General features: G+C 36.9%; 1 protein-coding gene across 3 annotated transcripts in view; it reads left to right on the top strand.

Annotated features, from left to right (window-relative positions):
- LOC137652554 (ninjurin-1-like) overlaps window positions 1-27,896 on the top strand; it is an 83,418-nt gene that overhangs the window by 54,615 nt on the left and 907 nt on the right. Inside the window, exons 3-4 of one of the 3 annotated variants that reach the window (XM_068386044.1) lie at window positions 24,399-24,609; window positions 25,629-25,769. In XM_068386044.1, coding sequence (XP_068242145.1) covers window positions 24,399-24,590 — 192 coding nt within the window. In that variant the 3' untranslated portion in view covers window positions 24,591-24,609; window positions 25,629-25,769. Of the gene's footprint in view, window positions 1-22,279; window positions 23,748-24,398; window positions 24,610-25,628 lie in introns of those variants that run through there. The other 2 variants (XM_068386042.1, XM_068386043.1) reach the window with 2 other exon arrangements.

The raw sequence follows: 27,896 nt of genomic DNA, 5'->3' as shown, positions 1-27,896 counted from the left end.
TGATAATGTTTCTTTAACTCCGATTGACTTTTAAAATTTTAGGTGTGACTCTCGACAACAAGTTTACTTTTGAGAAACACATAGGGACATTTACATCCCGGAAAAAATGCGTCCCTGGACATTTGCGTCCCTAAAAAGCATTTTTTTCTTCTTCTTCTTTACTAAGAACTATTTTAGACTTCAGAAAGCTTTTGTAGAAAAGTTTCCAAATGTAACAATAAGTTCATGTCTATTTCATTTATATCAGTCTAGTCTTTAAGAAAATATGTGATCTAGGACTAAGACGTATGTAAATGGAAGTTGAGATATTTAATTTGAACATTAGATGTTTTTCCGCATTAGCTTTTCTTCCTTTAATTGGCGTTGTCGAAGGATTTTTTGAATTGTCTGACGACTGTGATTTACCACCAGAATACATCGCTTAATTTGAAATGACATTCGTTGGCCAAGCAGGAGTTCGAAGAGGGATAAGGATGAAACTAACTTCTTCTATCGAGTCTTGGAATGTTCGAAAAAGGGTTATAAAACAATTACGGAGATCTAATAACAACTTGGAGGGATTGCACAATGTCTAGCAATATTCTTTATCGTGCCATCTTCCTTCTATTTGGATACTGATCGATACACTGATAAAGGAGGAAGCTATTGCCTTGAAGAAAAAAGAAGTTACTCACCACTAGGAGTCCTAGTAAGTCAAGAAATAAAACAGCAACTAAGAGAACTTTGTCGTAAATAGATAAGTATGCACCGGAAAACAAGATAGATTTCCTGAAGGGAATAGCCCACAATATTCATAGCTTTTGATATAATTTTGAACCTAAATGTATTACAAATCTTGAATTTTTCACAATACTTTTAATATGTATTAGTTTTCAAACAAAATTAAACTTGTAAATTTTACTCTCTTCGGTTGTTCTTTTTGAAAACGTAAATTGTCACCTACTCTTTTTTTAACTTTGTTAAATCTTTTTATATATAAGGTTTGATGAATAACTATTCAAAGAATTCCTCCATAAATATCCACAGACGCAATTATCCGGGACGCATCCATAAATATCCACAGACGCAATTATCCGGGACGCATATATATATATATATATATATATATATATATATATATATATATATATGTATATATATATGATAAATTTTACACATTTCTATCTTTCTTCGTGACTAAGTGGTAAGTCACTGTCTATACAAGTTTGCCGGACCAGAATTCAACTCCCGGCCGGTCACAAGCTCTTGTCTTTGTTTGATTTTGTCTGGTGCTCTGATCCCGAGGTCGTTGAGAGAATCCAGACATTAATGTATAAAAAATATAATGCTTATTTGAATATGAAAAACACTTCTAAATGTGCAAAATTTATCATTAATCGAATGCCAAGTCACAAACTATCAATTAGCTATGATGGTGAAGATGGGTTGATTTCAATTCTAAGTACAAAAAAACCTGAATGCCACAGATATAAGTACAGAATAATTGTCATTGACTTTTTATCTTCCTTCATGGCCAAGTGGTAAGTCACTGTCTATACAAGATTGCCGGACCAGGGTTCAACTCCCAGCCGATCACAAGCTCTTGTCTTTGTGTGATTTCTCCTGGGGCTCTGATCCTGAGGTTGTTAAGAGAATCCAGACATTAATGTATCAAAAATATATGGCTTATTTGTATATGAAAACACGTCTAAATGTGAAAAATTCATCATTAATCGAATGCCAAGTCACAAACTACTAATTAGCTACGATGGTGAAGATGGGTTGATTTCAATTCTAAGTACAAAAAACCTAAATTCGACAGTTATAAGTACAGAATAATTGTCATTGACTTTTTATCTTTCTTCGTGGCCAAGTGGTAAGTCACTGTCTATACAAGATTGCCGGACCAGGGTTCGACTCTTGGCCAGTCACAAGCTCTCTTCTTTGTGTGATTTCGCCTGGGGCTCTGATCCTGAGGTCGTTAAGAGAATCCAGACTTCAATATATCAAAAATATATGGTTTATTTGGATATATATATATATATATATATATATATATATATATATATATATATATATATATATATATATATATATATATATATATATATATATATCACACTCACTAACTCCCGTACGGAATTCTCCGCGTTGGGTCTTGCATCTGATGTCGCCATTCTCTCCAGAGATTCCTATCCAATGCCATCTGTACCAGCTGCTAAAATGTCTCTCCTCTATTTGCTTTCTTGAAGGTTTTTACGAGGAATCTCTTGGTCGTCCTCTCGGTTTGTTTCCGGCCACTCGTCCATGCAGCACTATATTTGGCCATCTGTCCTGTTCCATCGTCTGTACATGCCCAAACCATCTCCTCTGAATATCCTCCACTCTAAGCAGAATTGTGTCCTCCTCACCAGCCATTTCTCTCACTCTCGTTCGTAATTCTGTCCTCCCATCTTACACCACAGATTATTCTCAGACATTTCATTTCAAAGGTTAATAACTTTGTCTCTTCTCCCTTCTTCAGTATCCATCATCCAGCATCGTATATCACAGTTGCTATTACTATTGTTCTATATATATATATATATATATATATATATATATATATATATATGTGTGTGTGTGTGTGTGTGTATATATATATATATATATATATATATATATATATATATATATATATATATATATATATATATATGGTGGAACTTAATAAGTTTAAATTTATGTAAACACTTTTTGGTTGACCAAGTGTAAATCTTATTTTAAAGGTTATCTGTTACATATTGATTTTGGGTTTGTATTTATTTAATTGTTTTTTTTTATAATTCTTCATTCATAGTTTGTGTTTTATTTCTCTGTTTCTTTTGGAGGATTTTGGTCTTTTAACATTCTAATAATAATAATAATAATAATAATAATAATAATAATAATAATAATAATAATAATAATAATAATGATAATAATAATAATAATAATAATAATAAATATAAGACATCAACTTTAACAGCTATTTTTTCATGTTTATCTGAATTTATTTGAATTACAATATAAATCATACTTAATATGAATTGTACGGGAATTGTTTATTATTTTCTTCATTGGTAATTTTTTCATTAATATCAAATTGCTTATTATTACTCATTTAGAATACCATAATTTTGAGATGAGGTGCAAGGTAGGTTATTGGTTTATCAATTGGAAACGACAAGTACTGGGAATATTAAAATTTTCAATATACAATTTAAGACAGATTTTCAATATGATCTGATTTTTAATATGATCTGGTTGAACTATCGAACCGTTGTTCTCTAGTCTTGGGTAGGGCCATAGCCTCTGTACCATGGTCTTCTACTGTCTTTGGTTAGAGTTCTCTTGCTTGAGGGTACACTCGGGCACACTATTCTGTCTTATTACTCTTCCTCTTGTTTTGTTAAAGGTTTTATAGTTTATATAGGAAATATTTATTTTGGTGGTGTTGTTGTTCTTAAAATATTTTATTTTTCCTTGTTTCCATTCCTCACAGGGCTACTTTTCCCTGTTGGAGCCCCTGGGCTTATAGCATCTTGCTTTTTCAAATAAGGTTGTAGCTTAGCTAGCTATAATAATAATAATAATAATAATAATGATAATAATAATAATAATAATAATGATAATAATAATAATAACAAGGGAGGTGACTTGGATAAATATAGTTGCTTTTATTACAAGTTTCTTTTCATTTGATATACGAACTGTTCAGTAATGAGCTTCAGTATGTATCAAAAATATAGAGTAGGATTACTCGGCTGTAGTATAGAATTGTAATACAGGGCTAAAAATTAAGCTAGGACATGTAACATGAGTACTGGGGCAGAAGTACTAAGCTAGAAGATATAACAATGAGCTGGACTAAAATTGTAGAAATACCAAAATTCAGTGTAGAGTGAAAGAACAGTTCCAGGTTAATGAGCAAGAACACCGAGCTAAGATGTGGAACGAGACTACATTATACCAGTATATGGGTTGAGTTGCACATACCTATAGTGCAAGAGTGCTGAGTCAGGGTATGGAATAAGTCTATGCAGCAAGAAGTACTGCGCTGGAGTGTAATAAGAGTATGGGTTAGGAATAGTGAGGTGGAGCATTGGGTGAGAGTGCATAGTATGAGTACTGAATCAGAGTGTGTTATGGGTGTGAAGATATAGAGTACTGATATACAGTATAGTATGGGGTAAGAGCCCAGTCGTGAAGTAATGTGGTCGAACATGGAATGAGAGACCAAAGCAGAATTATAGTAGGTGGTATGGAACAATGGGAAGTAACCAAGAACAGCAAAGTGATAAATATTGCATGAGCTGTATACCTAGCTTTAACAATGGTGTCTATCATTATTAACAATAAAGACAATATTGTCCAATACAAACAAGATTGAAATTGCTTCGTAATTGAATACTTCTACTATTAATGAGAATAGAGGCATAATCTATGATGAAATGGAAGGCTTATTATCTCCTTGGATAGAATGACAGACTCATAAACTAATTCCTACATGACAAAGGGTTATTCCAGAGGAGGCTAAGTCTTTGCTTGAGGACTTGCGTTAAAACATTCAAGTGAAACGAGCATTCCCTTTGCCATGTGTCACAGATTTCTTAATCTGTTTAAGAAGTTCTGTAGCATGCACAATATTGAATTATAAGAAGAAACTGCTGCTGAAGAATTTCCTGAAACTTTAAGAAAAATCATCGATGAGCATGATAATCCCCTAGAACTCATCTTCAATGTCGACAAGACTGGATTATTTTGGAAAAGAATGCCCAATCGTTCATTTAACTCTAAGGGAGAGAGAAATTTGCCATGGTTTAAGGTAGCCAGAGATAAACTAACATTAATATCAAAAGATACTGATACTGATGATTTCAAGCTAAGTCCTTTGCCCTTAGTAACATCGTGAAATCTATGCTACGGTTAATTCGAAGGCATGGGTCACTACAGCCTTATTTGAAGAATGGTTCCATGACCATTTTATACCAGCAGTAAAAGAGTGTCACAGGATAAAGAAACTTCCTTTCAAGATTATGTTAATCGTTGACAGTACCTCTGGACATCTCACATATTTGAACGACGTGGGCCCGAATGTGAAAGCAATTTTCTTGGCACCCAACACCACGTCCCATGGACCAAGGCATCATAGTGATACTTAAATGGTACCATTAATGGAGTACCTTACTCCAGGCACAGAGACGAGAGGAATGCAACTAAATTTTGTTAAACAGACATCGGGCTTATGTACAAGGACTTGAGAGCAAGAGCATCACAAACATTCAAACAAAATAAAACATAAGCTAGCAAGCTTACATAGATTCGTCTGTTATCAATGCAGGGAAGAGCGAGCGATAATACAAAAAAGCAAGACTGTTACAGTGTATGAGTGTGTATGAGACATGTGCGGTACATGGCTCCCCCCGGTAAAAGTAACATACATGTGAAATACGGCGCCCTATTCTTGGGAGCCACAATGTAGGTGAGTCATCTGGCAGGAGATATGCAGGTTTTAGGCAAACAATGGAAACCAGTCTTCTTTGCCATGAATGCTAATTGAGAAAGCATTCATTGGACGACGGATCACGAAGGAAGGGCCTTTGTAAAGGGTCATTAGGGGTGGCTTGCTAAAGTCGTTACACAGGAAAACGTGCTTTGGTGGATGCAGATCTGTTGGCATGCGTTGCTTCACTTTGGCCTTGTAAGTCTGGCGGCATGGAGTAAATTTTCCCACAATGTGACGTAGGCACTGGAGATTATTGGAGGAGGTTTTAGACGGAAAAAAAAAACTCGGTAGGGACGACCAACGGGTTGCCATACACCATTTTAGATGCTGAGACATCTAGGGCATCTTTATGAGTGTATTTTAGTCCGAGGAGGACCCAGGGAAGCTGAGTAAACCAGTTGTAGTCATTGCAGTGAGACATCAAAGCTGTTTTGAACATGGAATGAAAATTTTCAACCATTCCGTTGGCAGCAGAGTTGTAGGCAGTTGTCTGGTGTAGAGTGATGCCCAGGAGATTCACTAATGATTGCCATAATTGAATGGGGAAAGTGATACCCCTGTCAGAATTAATATACTCTGGGATACCAAATTTCACTATCAACCCTGAGGGATATGCAGGGTGTCCATCATGATTGATACTCTGGATCATTTCGTTGGGATTCGGACAAAGTATTGCAATCCAATCCCAATGGTGGCCACAGTGCTTCTTGAGAGGGCATTGGCAACTGGATTCATTTTCCCAGGGTTGTGTTGAAGGGTACAGTTATATTCAGCTAGGGCGGAGAGATGTCAACTTTGACGGCGAACCAAGCATCGGACTGTTGAGTGAAGGCATGCACAAGAGGCCTTTGATCCGTGTGAATGTCGAATTTTTAGTTTCTAAGAAGTGGCGAAAGTGACAGACAGCCAAATGCACTGCCAGTAATTTGCAGTCAAAGATAGAGTAGCCAGATTCCGCCTTGGACAGTTTCTCCTGAAGAAGTCCAAGGGCCGTGGGTAGTTATTGACCACCTGCTCAAGTACTGCACCAATAGCGATATCGCTGGTATCGAGAGGGGCATGTGACACGGAAAAAATTAAAGCATCAGCAGTTGATAGGGCATTCTTTGCATTGCAGAAGGCAGCTTCTTGAAGGGGACCCCACTTCAGGTCTTTGGCTTTCCCTTGAAGGAGGCATGGAGGGGGTCAAGAGTGGTTGGGATGGCTAGAAGGAACTGGTGATAATAGTTGAATATGTCAAAAAAATCTTGCGGTGCTTTGACGGTTGAGGGCCGGGGGAAGTTCTGAACAGTTGCTACCTTCTTAGGGAGGGGGAGGACGCTTTCAGAAGTGATGTGGTGCCCTAAGACTACAGGCCGTTCTCTTGTAGTCGGTCAAGAACAGTGCATAGGTAATAGAGGTGTTTCTCTATGGAGGAAGAAAACACGTAACATACACAGAAAGGGAGGTCCCCTAATATGCTATCCATGAGGTGTTGAAAAGTATCCCCAGCATTATGAAGGCCAAAACAAGAGTAATTGAAGGTTTATGTATGAAAGTGGATGGTGATGGAGGTTTTGAGGTGTCTTCTGGGTTCATAGGCACTTAATGATACCCCTTCAAGAGGTCGAGCATGGAGAGAGCCTTCGCTTTGTACAAGTAGGATATACCGTCAGCGATATTTGGGAGGGGTTAGTGATCTGGTTATGTCTGCATGTTCAGACACCTGTAATCCTCTCAAGGGTGAAGGGAGCCATCTTTAAGACAATGAGTAAGGGCGATGACCATGGCCTTTTGGCAAAAGCCCCACTTCTTACAATTTGGTCAAGGATTGTTTAGCAGTAGCCAAATGATCCAGCAGCAGACACCTGAATCTGGCAAACACTGGAGCCCCCGTCATCTTAATATGGTAATGAATACCGTGTCTGGCAGGAACCGGGGCTTTTAACAAAGATCTGCATGGAAGACTTCCAGGTACAGCGTGAGGAGGTGGGCGTAGGTATCTGTGGGTACGCTGATGTGGAGACCGAGGATGGAGGGGCCAGGTTTAAGAGGTGTCAAGGAGTAAGAGTCTACGTTGACTACTCACCACTGAGCAACATCAACCAGGAGGTGGAGAAGGGAGAGGAAATCCATACCAAGGATTAACAATGTGACATCAGGAATGAGAAACTCCCAAACAATAATGTGAGGGTCTCATATCCATGGTTGGGGATTGCAGATCTGTTGGCAGCTACCAGGCGGACATCAGCAGGCTTAGATAGATTACTTTGATTCCTTTAGAGTGGCCTTAGTAGTAAAGAATAGCAAGCACCAGTGTCTACCAAAAACCTCATGCCCGTAATTGCAGCATGTAAAAAAAAAAAAAAAATTAGTGATAAGGCAGGCCACTGCCACAAGCAATGGCCTACTTACAATTATTTTGGCACTGATAACCACTCACACATTTCTTCGCAGCAGCCGCGAATTTGGAGTGGTAGTAGCATAACTGCAGCGTCAATAAGTGGCTAGAGAGGTTGTTGGATGGGGCGTTAGCAAGGGGTGGCATATGTGGGTTGTGGGCAACTTTGTCACCACTCTGGCACGTCATGGGGTGTGTGTCTGTGTCCTACCGCATTCCGTCCTACTGAAATCACATCAGCTTCGGTCAATGATCAATAGTCGTCCTCTTCCTCAGGAGTGGAGGCGTTGATGGAGGTCATGAAGGTGGTGAAGTGGTTGTCCATAAGTGTGTCAACTTTAGTTATCAGGTCCTTCCTGGGCAAAGTATCGACATTTGGGATAGCAGTGCGTACAGGTTTGGGTAGACGTCATACCCAAAGGGCAGTTCACCTCCCTAGGAGAGCCGTTTGCGGCAGGTTGCAGGCAAGCGATACTGGTCATTTACATTGGGGCGAGCAGTTTTGGTTCTTCAACGATTGTTGGGAGAGCTGAAAAAGCTTGGCTATACGGGTGGCTGGTGATGACGAGTACTGCTCCTGGAGATATGTTTAGAGAGCGTAGTATGCTATGGGGTGTCTCCTTGTTTGCAAAGCCAATCAGAGATTTCTGGTAAAGTGTCCTCTGGGATGGCCACGAGGACGTAGTCTGCTTTGGTGCTTGATCGAGTCATGCCCTTGATGCGGAACTGAACCTCGGGACTCTGAATTCAAGCAAATGTCTCTAATTAGTTATTATGCTTGAATAAACTATTTTTTAACGTCACTTGTGTTTATTATTTAATTAATAGGTAATTCTTACAAAAAAAGAAGACAAAAATAAATATCTCAGATGGCAGTCAGAGAGGTGATTGTGCTAGGGAAGGTATACATGTGTTAGATACAGGCATTGACAAGGGCTCCTGCTGGCATCTTGCTTAATACCTACTATTGACATTTTATATCATGTCTAGAATGCTTCACCATTGTCCGCAAGGTTGTCGAAATGCTTTTGTGTTTTACATGCTACAAGAGGGAACAAGACAACAATAAAGTGAAGATTGGATTGAATAGGTTGGTATCATGTCGTCATGTTTAATGGCGTACCATCAAGGACATGTTTGAATGTTATGCATCATCAGATTTTCTCTCTCTCTCTCTCATATATATATATATATATATATATATATATATATATATATATATATATATATGTATATATATTACAGGTTTCATTAAACGACAGATGACTGCATAGTTTACCTAGTTCCACTTTCATCCTCTCCAGTTTCCTGTAGGCACTCTTCAGTTTGGGGCTTGACGTTCTCACAATAATAATAGATAGACATTTTGAAATTATTTTTTTTTTATTTTTCTATGAATTATAAAGAGCTTTTGGAATGTACTCCGTCCATTATCATGTTAAACTAAAACCTTAAAAAATATTCCGTCGAAGTGTTACTGTACATTTCTATAAATAATAATAGGACTATTCATAAATATTAAGATTGCCAAAATAAAATTCCATTAACGTGAACAAGCGAAAAATTGTTACCTTGAGTAAAAAATAAAAAGTTTAATTGCTTATACAAGCAAGTTGGTGCTTAACTAAATACAAGAAATTTTGTACACATGCATAAAACTTTGATATCATCTCATGATGATACATAACTTCCGCAATTTACAGATATATATGTTCATTGTTAAAATTAATTGTTGCACAGTGTACATATAAAATCAATAGATAAATAATAAAATACATCTTGGTAATACAGTTATATAAAAAGTGCACAAAAGTCAGTGTTTGAAATTTTTAGAAGCCTATGACAACCTTCTTCTTGATAATTTAATGTAAGCTTCATATCCCTAATAAAATTAGCTTCAGTCATTCTGAGATACCCGAGTGAATGACTTGTACATAACTTTTACCTGTTCCGGTTTTTTTTTTTTTTTCGGTCTTGCTTCACCATGGAAATCTGCAATTTGATTTTTAAAAGACCAGTCCGTGTGTGCATTCGGAATCTCTCTCCGACAGTACATGTGGTGTATCCAGTATATTTAGAGGAGTTACACCATTCCCAGTTACACGAATAGGAGTACGCAACATGATGGCTATCGTAAACATCCCTAGGTCTGTTAACAGGGGACCCTACGTCATGGTCGACACACGTAATTCTGCGCCTAATTGCCAGGTCTTGATTTCCATTCTCACCATTCCCATAAAATTGAGATGACATTTCTCGATGTAAAGTAAGACAATAATTTGGAATACATGCTTGAATCCATTTTCCTTAATTAGGGCGGTGTCTCAAACTCTGGTGGTTTCGGTTTCATATTAATCAGAAGCCTAGTTCTTTAGTTATTTTAAAAAAGGAGGGTGTTAAGGCCTTGAGATAGACAGTAGTCCTAAGTGACTCAAACAGCTAGTTAAGGACAGTTAATCGAGGCTCACAATCAACCACGTCAAACGAAGAATTATTGGAGTTGGAGGATCAACTAAAAATTAAAAAAGTTTCCCTAATCCATAACCAAAAACATTCAAGCCTAAAGAAATGCAGTGGAGCTTTGAGTCCCAAAATCATTCAGCCAAACGTATTGCTAATGGTGTTGAAGATTTAATCTTGCTTCATAGTACCATTTTTTATGATGAAAAACGGAACACCATTCAGCAAACATTGGATCATTGTTAGAGTTGAGAAAAATAAGGCTCAAGTTATCACCTGATCTTGACGCCGAAGAACCGGTACCATCGATGTCAGGTTAAAGAAAAAAAAAATACAACAGCTTTTACACCATAAACCACATCCTCCTTCAACAAGTAATTCCTCATTTCCAACTCCACCTTCTTCCATGTCCAGTAAGCAGGAGAGATGCTATCTTCAAAGTAATGTGACATTCATCAATGTATTGATATTACAAATTATTTTGCCACAAGTGTTTTTAGGATAATCTCTCTCTCTCTCTCTCTCTCTCTCTCTCTCTCTCTCTCTCTCTCTCTCTCTCTCTCTCTCTCTCTTTTGTTATACAACCATGAATTCCATCCAAATTTTATTCATACAGTATTGTAAAACTGTAGGCTCAGTACTGCACAGTACCTCTACTTCACATAGAGGCTTTTTATGTAGGAGTTGGCGTTTGAAGGAAAAGTATGGAAACAAAAAGTTCATAGAGCACTGAGCTAGAGTTAAAGTGGAGAACTTGAAAGTATGATTGTATACCTAAAGGAATGAATATGACTACAACGAAGCTGTGTGGAAATAGAGTGGCGTGACCTAATCCTTGTATGCAAAGTATGTGTTTTATATAGTGAGTTTAATTAACTTTTTAAGTGTACTATGAGTGTCATAAATTGGAGGGCGCGATCACTGAACTCTGTTATAAGTGACGTGTCTCTAGAATCATTAGGTGATGTGTTTGACAGTTTATTTCCATCACAGTGGAGAATTCCACAAAACCTAACAATTCAGTATGTTGATGGAGCAACATTGCGTCTTACTTGCAGAGGATTAGTCAGTACCATTAGAGCGATCGTTAGACAAGGCACTCACCTGAGAGTATCGGCTGTGTACAAGTGTATTCACAAACCTTTTTGTAATAAAGTGAAAAAAAACCATGTAGTTGGGGTTGTCACTCAATTAATATACTGTATATATATATATATATATATATATATATATATATATATATATATATATATATATATATATATATATATATATATATATATATCCATATCCATATACCAAGGCACTTCCCCCAATTTTGGGGGGTAGCCGACACCAACAATGAAACAAAACAAAAAGGGGACCTCTACACTCTATGTTCCTTCAGCCTAATCAGGGACTCAGCCGAGTTCAGCTGGTACTGCTAGGGTGCCACAGCCCAACCTCCCACATTTCCACCACAGATGAAGCTTCATAATGCTGACTCCCCTACTGCTGCTACCTCCGCGGTCATCTAAGGCACCGGAGGAAGCAGCAGGGCCTACTGGAACTGCGTCACAATCGCTCGCCATTCATTCCTATTTCTAGCACGCTCTCTTGCCTCTCTCACATCTATCCTCCTATCACCCAGAGCTTTCTTCACACCATCCATCCACCCAAACCTTGGCCTTCCTCTTGTACTTCTCCCATCAACTCTTGCATTCATCACCTTCTTTAGCAGACAACCATTTTCCATTCTCTCAACATGGCCAAACCACCTCAACAATTTCATATCCACTCTAGCCGCTAACTCATTTCTTACACCCGTTCTCTCCCTCACCACTTCGTTCCTAACCCTATCTACTCGAGATACACCAGCTATACTCCTTAGACACTTCATCTCAAACACATTCAATTTCTGTCTCTCCATCACTTTCATTCCCCACAACTCCGATCCATACATCACAGTTGGTACAATCACTTTCTCATATAGAACTCTCTTTACATTCATGCCCAACCCTCTATTTTTTACTACTCCCTTAACTGCCCCCAACACTTTGCAACCTTCATTCACTCTCTGACGTACATCTGCTTCCACTCCACCATTTGCTGCAACAATAGACCCCAAGTACTTAAACTGATCCACCTCCTCAAGTAACTCTCCATTCAACATGACATTCAACCTTGCACCACCTTCCCTTCTCGTACATCTCATAACCTTACTCTTACCCACATTAACTCTCAACTTCCTTCTCTCACACACCCTTCCAAATTCTGTCACTAGTCGGTCAAGCTTCTCTTCTGTATCTGGAACCAGTACAGTATCATCTGCAAACAACAACTGATTTACCTCCCATTCATGGTCATTCTCGTCTACCAGTTTTAATCCTCGTCCAAGCACTCGAGCATTCACCTCTCTCACCACTCCATCAACATACAAGTTAAACAACCACGGCGACATCACACATCCCTGTCTCAGCCCCACTCTCACCGGAAACCAATCACTCACTTCATTTCCTATTCTAACACATGCTTTACTACCTTTGTAGAAACTTTTCACTGCTTGCAACAACCTTCCACCAACTCCATATAACCTCATCACATTCCACATTGCTTCCCTATCCACTCTATCATATGCTTTCTCCAGACCAGTAAACGCAACATACACCTCCTTACCTTTTGCTAAATATTTCTCGCATATCTGCCTAACTGTAAAAATCTGGTTCATACAACCCCTACCTCTTCTAAAACCACCCTGTACTTCCAAGATTGCATTCTCTGTTTTATCCTTAATCCTATTAATCAATACTCTACCATACACTTTTCCAACTACACTCAACAAACTAATACCTCTTGAATTGCAACACTCATGCACATCTCCCTTACCCTTATATAGTGGTACAATACATGCACAAACCCAATCTACTGGTACCATTGACAACACAAAACACATATTAAAGAATCTCACCAACCATTCAAGTACAGTCACACCCCCTTCCTTCAACATCTCAGCTTTCACACCATCCATACCAGATGCTTTTCCTACTCTCGTTTCATCTAGTGCTCTCCTCACTTCATCTATTGTAATCTCTCTCTCATTCTCATCTCCCATCACTGGCACCTCAACACCTGGAACAGCAATTATATCTGCCTCCCTATTATCCTCAACATTCAGCAAACTTTCAAAATATTCCGCCCACCTTTTCCTTGCCTCCTCTCCTTTTAACAACCTTCCATTTCCATCTTTCACTGTCTCTTCAATTCTTGCGCCAGCCTTCCTTACTCTCTTCACTTCTTTCCAAAACTTCTTCTTATTCTCTTCATATGACTGACCCAATCCCTGACCCCACCTCAGGTCAGCTGCCCTCTTTGCCTCACGTACCTTGCGCTTTACTTCCACATTTTTCTCTCTATATTTTTCATACTTCTCTATACTATTACTCTGCAGCCATTCTTCAAAAGCCCTCTTTTTTTCTTCCACTTTTACCTTCACTCCTTCATTCCACCATTCACTGCCCTTCCTCATGCTGCCTCCAACAACCTTCTTGCCACATACATCACTTGCAATCCCAACAAAATTTTCTTTTACTAACTTCCACTCCTCCTCTAAATTACCAGTTTCTCTTACTCTCACCTCGTCATATGCCATTTTCAACCTTTCCTGATATTTACTTTTTACCCCCGGTTTTATTAGCTCTTCAATCCTCACTACCTCCCTTTTACATCCACCTACTCTATTCCCCCACTCTTTTGCTACAACTAATTTTCCTTCCACCAAAAAATGATCAGACATACCGTTAGCCATACCCCTAAACACGTGCACGTCTTTCAATCTTCCAAACATTCTTTTAGTTATCAACACATAATCCATTAATGCCCTTTCTACTACTCTTCCATTTGCCACTCTTACCCATGTATACTTATTTTTATCTTTCTTTTTAAAGAAGCTAGCACTTATTACCATCTCTTGTTCAACACACATGTCTACCAGTCTCTCACCACTCTCATTTTCACCTGGTACGCCATACTTCCCAATGACACCTTCTACCTCTCCAGCGCCCACTCTAGCATTTAAGTCACCCATAACAACTACATAATTCCTTCTACCCAGTCCTTCTACACACCTAGTTAATTCATTCCAGAACTCATTCCGCTCTTCTTCACTTTTCTCACTACCTGGCCCATACGCACTGACAAACGCCCAACATTCCCTACCCAACCTAACCCTTACCCACATTAACCTAGATGATATCTCCTTCCATTCCACTACTTTACCTGTCATCCATTCACTCAGCAGTAACGCCACACCCTCTCTCGCTCTTCCCCTTTCAATCCCAGACACTCTACCAGACATTTCACCAAACATCACTTCACCTTTTCCTTTCATCTTTTCTCACACAAGTCCAATACATCCACCCTTCTACTTCTAAACATTCTTCCAATCTCACATCTTTTACTCTCTATCGTACTACATCCACGCACATTCAAACACCCCAAAACTAGAGTGCGGGGAGCAGTCACTCTCCCCCCAGCTCCATCTCCTTGTCGATGGCTCGCAGGAATTTTATACAGGAGAGGGGGTTCCCAGCCCCCTCGTCCCGTCCCTTTTAGTCGCCTTTTACGACACGCAGGGATAACGTTGGCGCTATTCAAATTTTTATATGCCCCCGTGGCCACAGGGGGCATATATATATATATATATATATATATATATATATATATATATATATATATATATATATATATATATATATATATATATATATATATATATATATATATAATATATATATGTATGTATGTATGTATAATCACAATAAAAGAGAAAATAAAACACAACAGGCATGATACATAGTAGGATCTATATATTGGTCTCAGTAATACATGAAATGAACTTGGAAAAAAGGGTTAGTGGTGAATAGACCTCTCACATAGACAGGGTTGTGAATAATGAGATAGATATTAGTGGCATAAGCTGTATGTCAAAAGCGTAATTTTTATCTAGAGCTCATTTCTCTATTCTCCTTTGCTTTATTTCATCATTTCCTTTTTTATCTAATTGAGTATTGTAATCTCGTTCTGTACTCCAACTTTAATTTATCATCCTACACTGTACTTCCCACTATATTCCAGTAGTTCCGTCTGAATCATTAACTACATATTCAATCACAGTACTCATGGTTGTCATTATTATGAAGTGCTTGTCAAAGTATTGTTTATTTCATGGCCTTGAATAAACTTGTCAAATGATAGAGTTGTCGGGAGGTTTAAGTTTAACTTCCAGTTTTGTATCCTTGGATAGTTAGTTCTGTGATATCAGAGGTATAGAGTAAAAATGTAAAACCCTAATAGATTAAGTTAATGCTTATATTTCTGGATATAAACTTTTATTCTTTATCAACTGTTTTATAGGTTATGAGGTAGTGGTGATGTATTTACAAAATCCCCCTCTCTTACCTAATCACTGTATGGACAATAGTCCCTTACATCTGACTTATAATGCATTGTTTGATGTCAATTCCATGATCACGTGTCACTGACCATCTATTTCATGCACTGCTGTCATTTATGGTCCCATACATCTGACTTGTAAGGCATTGCTTGATGTTGGCTCCAAGGCATTGTGTTATTAACCATCTAATTCTTACACTTCTTTTATCTTTGTTTCATAAATTTATATTATGTATATGACATATTTTGTGTTCATAGATATAAGGTTACACTTTGTTGAAACATCGTCGTAATTGTTATATTTAGTATTCTATTGACATCTGATTGAACTTAACTAAATGGCCCATCAAGATCCAAAGGAAACGTTTTAAGATCTTATAATACTAAAATCTTGACTGTGCTTTATCTCAGTACTCCTGTCCATGATCACAAGTGTATAGACTTTATTTGTTATAAAAGAGTATAAAACGTTCCACTATCTCATTCACGACCTCAGGCATGTAATAAAAGGGATGACAGTTGTGGGGTGCATCTATTTGAATATGCTGTGAATGAAGTTGCACTTAAGCCAGTAAAATACAAGTGCATAATGCCGAGGCCAATGAGGTTTAATGGAGTAGTTGTTACTGCAGGTATAGAAAATTGAAAATGAAGGAGCGTTAAGTTATAGTGGCGGTAACGATGAAGATATACGAGAATAGTGAACACTGAGCTTAGAAAATAGGTTAGATGATTTAATTGCTTCCCAAATGCCCATGAGCAAAGTTCAGGTGCACACAAATAGGTAGTAGGTTGGCCAGGGCACCAGCCAGCTGTTTAGATGCTACCTCTAGAGAGTTATGTGGTCCGGAGACTGGCCAGACAGTACTACATTGGATCCTTCTCTTTAGTTACGGTTCACTTCCCTTTGCCTACAGATACACCGAATAGTCTGGCCTATTCTTTACAGATTCTCCTCTGTCCTCATACACCTGACAACACTGAGATTACCAAATAATTCTTCTTCACCAAAGAGGTTAACTACTGCACTGTAATTATACAGTGGTTACTTTCCTCTTGGTAAGGGTAGAAGAGACTCTTTAGCTATGGTAGGCAGCTCTTCTCGGAGAAGGACACTCAAAAAAAAAACATTATTCTCTAATCTTGGGTAGTGCTATAGCCTCTGTACCATGGTCTTCCACCGTGTTGGGTTAGAGTTCACTTGCTTGAGGGTACACTCGGGCACACTATTCTATCTCATTTCTCTTCCTCTTGTTTTGTTAAGTTTTTATAGTTTACATTGGAAATATTTATTTCAATTTTGTTACTTGTTTCCTTTCCTCGCTGGACTATTTTCCCTGTTGGGTCCCCTGAGCTTATAGCATCCTGCTTTTCCAATTAGGGTTGTAGCTTAGCAAGTAATAATAATAATAATAATAATAATAATAATAATAATAATAATAATTATTATTATTATTATTATTATTATTATTATTATTATTATTATCCTATCTCGGCTGTGCATTAGCGTCTATTATAATAGACGCTCATGCACAGCCGAGATAGAATACTTAAGATGTCATAGTTTGAATATTGCTGAACTTCAGGCAACTGGTAGGCGTTTGGACGACACACAGCCTAGTGAAAGGTTTCAATCAATCAAAGTTTTTTTATTTTTGAGAGACTTCAAAGTGACTACATATGGGTATTCAGATAAAGAAAAAGCTATAAAAGTTATTAAATTACTTAAAGATGCTTTAGCAATGGAGGGGACTTGGCCGCCAGATTGCTTGAGAAGTTATAGTGAAATAAAGCGATGTCTAATTGAAAACAACGCCTTAGCTAATACAAAAATAGGTGATATGAAAGAAAACTATCAACCAAAGATTTGAGTGGGTGAGTCAGTTTTAAGTTTTATAATACAGATCTACCAACATTGTGATAGTTTTGCAAATTGGAGTGCCAACCTATCAGAAGGTGATAGGAAAACGATAGCCCAAAAACATATTCATTAATCAGTTAACCCCCAAGGTGATAAGAAAACTATAGCCCAAAAAACATATTCATAAATTAGTTAACCCTTTACTATGTGGCTATCTGTTTGATGGTAATCACTTATTAGCAGGTATAATGATGGTGATGCAAAACAATCCCTGACAGGTAGTAGCTATGAAATCAACGTATGCAAAAAACTGTGGCCACTAACCTCGAATCTGGGAAGGAGGGGAACAGAATTAGCAGGGGAGGAGACTCACCAGCTGATAGCAATGTAGGGGAGAGGAACACCAATGAATGGAGTACCCAGCCCAGGGATTTCCAAGCTGTTATGCATGTGAAGCCTATGGTTATCTCTCTCAGGAAAAACATTGAGAGCAGGAGGGTTGTGATATACAACCTCCCACTCAGTATTGAAGGGAGAGAGTCTAGAGGAGGAAGAGGAAGGGTAAGATGAAGGAAACCAAAGTCCTACCCACTCCCACCCTGCTGCAAGGTAGTAGCAGTAGTCAACGAAGCAGCAAGCATGGGCAGCCCAAAGATGGAGTGGTAGCTAACTGGCCTGCAGTTAGTGGCACCTCCCTTAGTACCACCAACCTAACCTGCTAGGCACTAGAGGAGACGGTAGCGTGGTGTGATGGTATCGCTAGTGAGGTCGGAGCCCATGCATCCCGTCTCGGAGTCCAACATGGTGGTTCAGAGTTTTGGTGATCCATATGGATCTGCCAGATAAGTCGATCAGAGCCTTGATGGATGCAGGTACCAGTGTTTAACTTTATTTATGAGGAAATTCCTTAAGACTGCTAAAACCAATGACACCAATCATGTCCGAGAAGCCAGAAGGAAATAAACTACAGGCAAGACATACAACAAGTCAACTCTCAAATAGGATCTTTAAAATTTGGATATTACTTTTTCATCTTGCCTACCTTGGGTGTACTGGGCATCGAATGTACAGTATACATGATTTAGAGGTTTGGGCTTTATGATGTTCAATTAAATATCTATATGCAGGGAAACAGACAGTATAAAAGTAATGGCAGGAGAGTGCATTTGGCTGATCGAAGGTTTATAAAAAGGTAAGTGCCTATGTGGGAGGGGAGAAACAAGTAAGTAAGGTAACGGTGGTACTTCGTAAAGGGGATATAATGGCTCCCAAGGTGTTAACCTGTGCAACAGTGACCCTGTCTCATCCTCTTCCAGAGGGAACCATGATCGTTGTTAGACCACAAGAAAAATGGCCACATGTAGTGTTAATTTAGCAAAGAAAAGTGTTGTTTTAAGAAAGGACTCAGTGTGTGACCTGGCAGTGTGCGAATTTACTATTTCTGGAATCTTAGGAGTTGCATCTCCAGCTCACATAGACAAATGCACTCAGAACTTAATTATGCAAGCCCGAGGACAATGCCCAACTAAATATGAACTTGGAGTTAGTAACATTGTCAATAGTTATTCCGGTGTAATTATAACTAGAGACGAGCCTCCGAGGAGGATTGCTCAATTTCCTTTTAGCATTGAAACGGAGTGGACAAAGTCGATCAGGTCAAGGCTTTATAGGGTACCCATTCATTTCCAAGGAGAAGTAGAAAGGGAAATTAATAGATTAAGTGAACAAGGGATTATCAAGAGTAAATCTCCCTTGGCTTCTCCAATTGTAGCAGTTGCATAAGAAGGAGGGCTTGATAAGATTATATGTTGATTTTAGGAAATTGAATGCAGTCACTAAGGACAATGCATTCCAATTGTCCTCGAACGAAAATTTACTCATAAAGGTATGGGATAGTAAATATTTTACAATAATACTTAGGGGGCAATGACCCCCTTCATAGGCACGGCGTACTTCCTACGGCTAGGCTATCCTTGAGCATTGCTTATAATCCATTGTTGAGAGCTACGCCTTGCTTTTTATTGTGTATCATCAGGATCCTGTATTATCTAATATGGTCTTGATAAATTTATAACATTTGACGTATTACTCAACCGAACAGTTTCGTGAGTAACCCTTAATTCTGTTACACATAGTTCAGAACTCTACCGGTTAAGGTATTTGTAGACGACTGTGTGTATTTGAAACAATTACAACCTAGGATGCACAAAGTAGAACCATCATATTTGTGACCGTACCGGGTAAAGATGGTTAAATCTAGCACAGTGGTGTTATATAGAATTATTAGTGGCATAATCTCTGAACACCAACAGGCACATATGCACATGGTTCCGGAAGATGTAGTTTCCAAAAGTTTGAATCAAGCTGTACACTCATATCCCGGCATGCGCAACATTCCAAGGGTTGATGAGTACAGAATTTTTTTTTTTTTTTTTTTTTTTTTTTGTAGTTTGAACAGACCTCATTTCTTCTTTTGACATGCGTTACATGAATGTTTCCTTATGTGCGTGGTTAATATAGGGAGGTAAGGTATGTGACAGTATGGCTGTGCCTAAAAATACATATGACATACTGCTGAATGAACTTCATACATAAAGATAAAAGAGGTCAGGGGTGATCCGTGTGTGTGGTTAATATAGGGAGGTAAGGTATGTGACAGTATGGCTGTGCCTAAAAATACATATGACATACTGCTGAGTGAACTTCATATATAAAGATAAAAGAGGTCAGGGGTGCTCCATCAGGTGAATACTAAATTAAGGAGGTATTCACTTGATTTCTGTTTGCCGGGAATGGGTTGGTTCTCAAAGGGCAATGGGCTACAGGTTTATAGTTCAGCCTCAGGGCAAGGCAGTGTTAGAGAATATATAGGTGTGATTACCTTACTCATAGTTGTATAGTTGCAGCAAAGATTTCAGCTGAAATAAGCCCCACCCTCTGATGGCATCATAGCCAATCACGTCTGTCGCACGTTAGTGGCGGTCATAATACATCCCCTTACAAATTTCAAACTATACTAACTTATGTGTTGAGACTGCTGTTAATGTGAGAGACAACATTATTGGCTATGGCATCATCAGGGGCTGGGGATTATTTCACCCGGAATCTCTGTGGCAACTATAGTTGTAACAAGAGAGGCAAACAAGCTGAATCATTTGCTCGGGAAACCACTAGTGATAAACAAAACCGGCAATAGTTACGACTGCAAGTGTAGTGGTAATTTTCATAATGATGAGTCATTGTTGGTTATTTGTGTTGCAAAATTGGGCCATAAAACTTGGACAGATAAAATCGAAAGGTGGAACAAGACCAACCCCGGCACCTACCCTGCGAGTACAAGCCTGTATTCCCACAACCAGAGGGAGGTTCTTGGTGAGATTAGGTAATACTGAAAATGATATGATTTTTTTTTTTTAACTTTTGAGTATTCTATATCATAAGCATACAGGTGAAATTATTTTCTGTTTATTGTGAAAAGTGTGTTATATAACATTTCGTTTTTGTTTTATATAAGATGTCTTTTTTTGTGGGGGGGGGGGGATTTCCACAAATATGTATTGTTTTGTTGCATATCTGTCTACTACATTGTATGTCCTGCCCCGGAACGGAGTGTCCTCTATATATCATCGACTAGGTGGTAGGGGCAAGTATGCACCTCCTCCAGCAGTGAGGAGCATGTGTGAGGGAGTAATGTCCCAAGCCCATGGACAGAGAGAAGGATGTATTATGTGAACTTTAGAAATTGTAGGGAGGAGGCATAAACCTTTCTAAAAGTATCAGGACTTTCGGAAATGTAGTTAACTGTATCTTTCAATCACAGTAGAGATTCCCATAGAATTTAGTAGTTTCAGCATACTAAGGAGCAACAATGCTTTCCTCGCTTATGAGACTACAGTATAGTTTGGGTCATTACTCAGTTAAAAGGAGCCCATCTGAGGGTGTCCTCGCTGTACAACTCTATAAACCTTTTTTTGTAATAGAAAATAGAAAGTGTTCTATTGTCTCATTTATGACCTCTGGGATAGAATATATATATATATATATATATATATATATATATATATATATATATATATATATATATATATATATATATATATATGTATATATATAGATATATATTTATATATATACATACATATATACATATACATATATATATATATATATATATATATATATATAATTAGGATTTTTGTATGTATATGTACGTTACACACATACCATATATGCAAACACACACACACATATATATACATATATATATATATATATATATATATATATATATATATATATATATATATATATATATATATATCTATGTATATATATGCATATATATATATATATATATATATATATATATATATGTGTGTGTGTGTGTGTGTGTGTGTGTATCGCTAAATACATGGATAGATAGACAGATGTATTTACATATATGAAGTTTTGTATATATATATATATATATATATATATATATATATATATATATATATATATTCAATAATTTCTTGACATGAAACGGTAGAGAGCTCACTCGCTTTTTGAAATATTTGAAGCTATTAATCTCAGATATTTTCTGTAAAAATATTCAGTATATTTTCAACTAAAAATGTTGTCTTTGTCGTCCTTATAACAGCTGGTGGCTGCTGCGTTGTCCCTGACTTTGACAATGTGTCGTGACTGCAACTTACACGATGAGAGCTACCGCATTTCAGCGCTTGTCATCAATAATTTCAATCTTATTTGTGTGTTTATCATAGCCGTTCTCAATATCATCATCTCTGCTTTTGGTATTTTACCATCAAGCACTCAAGCGTTGCAGTTTGGAAGCACCTAAAGGAACTGGACTCGAGTGTTGCGGCAACTAATCATACTTTGCCATGCCACATTAATATCACATATTTGTATGAATGGAATTCTTACCTCCTTAGGGTTCCTTGTCCTCTTGATACTTGTTTTTCCTGTCGGTGGGACTGAGGAAGTGTTCCAGAGGTTGTATTACACGTGGAGTTCGAAATTATCTTACAGTAGTACATGACGATGATAATTCTGTAAAATATAAAAAGGGAAATTACTTGTTATAGCCGTTTGTTAATGTAACAAAATTCACATTGGTATTCAGTTGTGAATAGAATGTTTATTGAATTTATTGTGTTAAGCAGAATTGTAATCAGCATTGCTATTAATCCTAGTATTTGATAATTTCAGGCTCTTACTTTCAGAACACTTTTACAAGTTCTTGGTAAATTTTGAAATTAATTGATGTAGGCTTGCTTAATTTAAAAAAAAAAAATGGAAATAATGTAACGTGATGTATACTATGAATAGATTTCGTTTTCAACTCGAAGATTCTATGAGGCTATCAGAAGACAGAATTGATAGCTAACATGGATTATAATAGATATTCATTTTGTTATGAAATTCTTGTGCAATATAATAAAACACCACTCAACAATCAACAATCAACAACATTTCAGTTCATTCACCCTAGACTGTTTTTTCTGTCATCGCCTACATCCATGTACTATTTGAATCCCGTTCATACATTCTACCTTATTACAGTATCAGAATAATGAAGAGGAAATCTTATAATAAAATGTCAATTCACTCTGTCTTTGAACAATTATCATAATTCAGTGTGAATCTCAGATATGAGCCATCTAATTATTAGAAAGTGGTGTATTTAGGAGTATTTCGCATCATATAGTTTCTTGCCAACGAAACATATATTTTAATAAAGAAGAAGATTGTAAATACTATCTGTAAGCCTTGGAAGGAAATTGTTCCTTGAGTAATTTGGAATTATCAATATGTCTTCACAAATATATATACACAAACTTTCATATTCAAGCTTTTTATCATATAAACTTTTATTATTATTATTATTATTATTATTATTATTATTATTATTATTATTATTATTATTATTATTGTTATTATTATTATAAGAAAAGTATTTTTTTTTCTCAAATGATAAGGAATAACACCAACAGAGTGAAGAATTAACCGCCATGGTTTAACAAAATTGAATTATTGTGTTGAACTACTAAGACATCAAACATAAGTCTGTCTTTAATCATTTTATTTTTTAATCGTACACATACTCACACTCACACACACACACACACACACACATATATATATATATATATATATATATATATATATATATATATATATATACATATATATATATATATATATATATATATATATATATATATATATATATATATATATATATATAATACATATGTACGTTTGCATGTTTGTGTGTATATGTGTGCTTAATGAAGGTCCGAGGATTGTTCAATGTTATTTTCAGGTCCTCTTACTTATCCAAATATATTCTGACAAATGATAAATATGAGATTAATTTTTATTAGGCTACATAAGGCTCATTATGAGAGAAAAGAACACAAAAGCCTGTGATCATGTGTGTGTGAGATTGTGTTTCATGTCCTGTTTTGGTTGATTGTTTACTTTATAGGAAGATTCTGTTTGTTATCATTCAAAAGCTCAAGGCCAGAGGAATTCCTCTCTCTCTCTCTCTCTCTCTGAAAGACGAACTATGCTCCGCTAGGAATACGCTATTGTTTTAATTAAAAACGTTGACACTGTTAAATGACATGTTTGCTTGCATGTTCTTATTTACTATAATAAGTATAGATACAGTATAGAAGGCAGACATAGGGATGCATGTGGTTGAAGAAAAGCCAGATTAGAGATTTCATCGAGTGTTTTGTCTGTCATAGGGCTTGGCTGGGGCGCTGATGTTCTCTGTGTCATTTCTGAACATCAAAAGAAAATCGCATCAGGTGTCAGCTGAAATATTGAACCATGCTGTACTTGTATTGTCTTTGCTTACTTTGGCCATAGATGCTATTAAGTTGGGCTTCAACAATGGCAAAAACCTACAAAAAGGGGAAGGATTCCTCATCCCTTAAGTCACCGAAATGGCCTCAAGTAAGCCACGTTGATTTTCAATTTACTAAGTTTGTGTATTATCCAAAGACTTATGTTCCAAAGGTAAAGGGAAGCATGACTAAATTCCTTTCAATATTATGACGGAAGATGAAGAGTTGACGAACAACCTAACATTAGTAGATGAAACGATAAAAGTAAATACCTAAATCTTTCCCATCAAAGTGTTTTACAATTCTTAGAAAAATTATGTGATTACCATATTGTCTATTAGCAAATGCTCAAAGGGGAGACAATACTACTACTACTTTATAGAATATTGGCCTTATCTCCTTTTAGAACTCCGTGGTTGCCTTGTCCTTTGGAATATAATAACCTTAAAGTCACTTCCCTGACCTTATGACAGTACAAGGCACTCAATCGTAGTCTTTGTAACTAGGACACGAAGGACTCCTTTAGATGGATACTTTTAGAAACAGTTTCCCTCCAAATAGCCATCTTCTGTTGTACACTCACTGAAGAAGAAACATAAGTAAACTTCAATATTTTCCCCAGACATCATTTTAAGTAATGTTGAAATATCCTGTTTTAACACGGAATCACGGAATAATAAAAGCTTATTAACTCAACAATAACATAATAGTACAGTTCATCGTATCGTTTGCAATGCTTTATTCGTGGGGCACAACAGTAGAAGCCTTTGTGGATGAAACACAATTGTTTTCGGAGTTTCCCGTTTCTGCACTTTCAAATGCTTTTAAAGATCCCTTTTCTTTATGCATGAATCAGATATTTTTTTAGATTTCTTTTTTTGGACTCAAAAGCTACTTGTTTCCAGTTTTTACCTCTTATTACTTTAACCAATGATTACATGCAGAACTAAAAACAGATCGCAGTACCAGGATTTAACTAGATACGTTATTGTTTTTTATGCTTTTTGAATAGCTCAGTATCTCAAGGCACGACAAAAGGGCTTCTTAAAATGTACTTTGCAGATAAGCTATATTATGTGAAGTGGATTTTTTGATAACGCGATTAATGTAAATATCTTGTCATTTTAGGTTCTGGTGGGAGTACTCTTCCTAATAATTGGTGGGATGAACATAAATGACCCCCAGCAACATAAAGCTGCGGACATTCTCAACAATATCATCGTCATGTTCCTCTTCGTCATTTCTGTAGTAAATGTCATTCTCAATTCTCTCGGCATCGAACAGATGAACAGGGTTCCGCCCGGTGTTCCTATCAAGACAAATTCCACGAAATCGTGATCATAATAGTTGGTCAAAATTCATAAACACACTGAAATTAATTTGTAGTTTCAGGCGCAACTAAATTTAGAGACCACAACACTTCCGTAACTTTCAGAGTCATTTAATAAAGCCTAAAAATGGTTGTCATTTGCTGTTTAACAATCACTTATTTTCGGTGTTTTGGTCAAATCTCATAAACCTGGATCTAGTTCTTTCACCCCGAATGTTTTTTGTTGTTTTCTTGTTTATTCAATTACATTTGCAAATAATTGATTTTACAGAATTGCTCACTATCAAAGAATAAGACGTATCAAATGGAAAAAAATTATCTTTGTACTTGTGGTTCATTGTCAGAGTTTTTGTTAGGAAGGGAAGATGAATCCTTCTTCATGGGGTTATAAGAAGGCTTTCTAGAAATTCAAGGTTAAATGCCAAGCTGGAAGACGTATGCTGAAAGATTTCCATTATGTGAAAATAAATTAGCTGTTCATGAGTGCTGTGATACAATATGTGCCTCATTCCTGATATTACCTTTAACCCTATAAATAATCCCTAATTAATGTAAAAAAAAAAATATCTACTATAATTATTACTCTAAAATGTAAGTGAAAATTAAATTTATAGAAGTTTACACTCTCTATTAATCTCTCTTCTGAATTTTGAAAGGCAACATGAAATGAAAAGCAATATGTGAACTCCATGGAAAACAAAATTTCTTCTCTGTAGAAAGATCTAGTACTTTACATAAAGTTCTAATTCATATAAAAGTGTTGAAATCTATAAGCTAATTATCCTGTTTCTATGAAAGGTACACAAATTGTTGATCATCCATTTAAATTTGAAATATTATTGATATCCAAAAATGGTAAATAAACCAAAGTCCATGCTTTTCTCCCTCCCAAGCTATACTCACGTTAAGTGAAGGACAAACAGCAGCAGAACAAAAAGGTCAGAATGAAACCGCTGCTCTGAACAACTGTGTTCCACTCGTTGTGAAACATTGATTTCCAATAGATAACATCTTGACAAAGAGACACAAATCGCATTCACATTGTGATGGAAGAGTATCTTTTCTTGTGTGCGTGTGTATGTGTGTGTGTCCATGCTTAAAAAATGTAGTTCGATATCCAACTTGATATCCTTTGTAAGAAAACTGTTTTGGAGATTGGATTTGTGTCTGTCCACCAAATCGTTACACGAGTGGATTGTTTATCTATTCAAGTTTATTCTCAAGTTAGTTGTTTAAGCACTTCGTAGTTTGTTATCGGAATAAGCTTTGTGAGTTCATCGTTATGAAATTTGAATTGCTTGACAATCAATATGTAAAATAATATCCCAACACCACCAACCTATTACTCGACCCTCATAGCTCTTGCAGAGATCTCTTTCCTATCCCCTTTAGTGGTCCTCACTCTGATTGGGATAGTAGTTCTCTCCCTACGCTCTTCAGATGAGACATGAAAGGTCTATGGCCTTGGTGGCTGCACTGTGAGTGAAAGGTGAGCACGTTCTAATAAGAAAAAAATAGTGTAAAATTGTTGATTTTTGAGCACTTGTTTGTTTTATCGTCTTGTTCTCTACTTTGCAATCCTTGTTTATGCTTCTTACATTCATTGATGCCTTATGACATTTATATCGGCACGAAGGCTGAAATGCAAATGAGTAATGTAATGACAGATTAGCAACTTTAAATTCCCTCTGTAAAACGTTTTATTCAAAAATTAATTTCACTTTACCATTTTCGCTCTTAGATAACTATTGACGTTGACACTTTAGAACATGTAAATTAGACTTCAGGGACAAGGTTGATAATCTACATAAATTGCAAACTTATTTGCAAGAGAATGAGAGCTACCAGGAACACCTAGTTTGTATTTTGGTAAATCAATGCCATTGGTGATGTGTATCCCGAACGTGAAATAGGAAAACCGAAAGTGTTATTGTTCAATCTTAAGTTAAAGAGGCTTAAACATCAAGAAATTTGGATGCTGATACGTTTAAGCCATTAATGATAGCAGGAAATAGTTAAAAAACTATGGAAGGAACACTTTTTGAATGACAAAGTTTGAATAACAT

Source organism: Palaemon carinicauda, chromosome 13, assembly GCF_036898095.1.
Source record: "Palaemon carinicauda isolate YSFRI2023 chromosome 13, ASM3689809v2, whole genome shotgun sequence".
Classification (NCBI taxonomy): Eukaryota; Metazoa; Arthropoda; class Malacostraca; order Decapoda; family Palaemonidae; genus Palaemon; species Palaemon carinicauda.
Note: the sequence above shows the minus strand (reverse complement) of the source record. Positions and strands in the feature narration are given on the sequence as shown.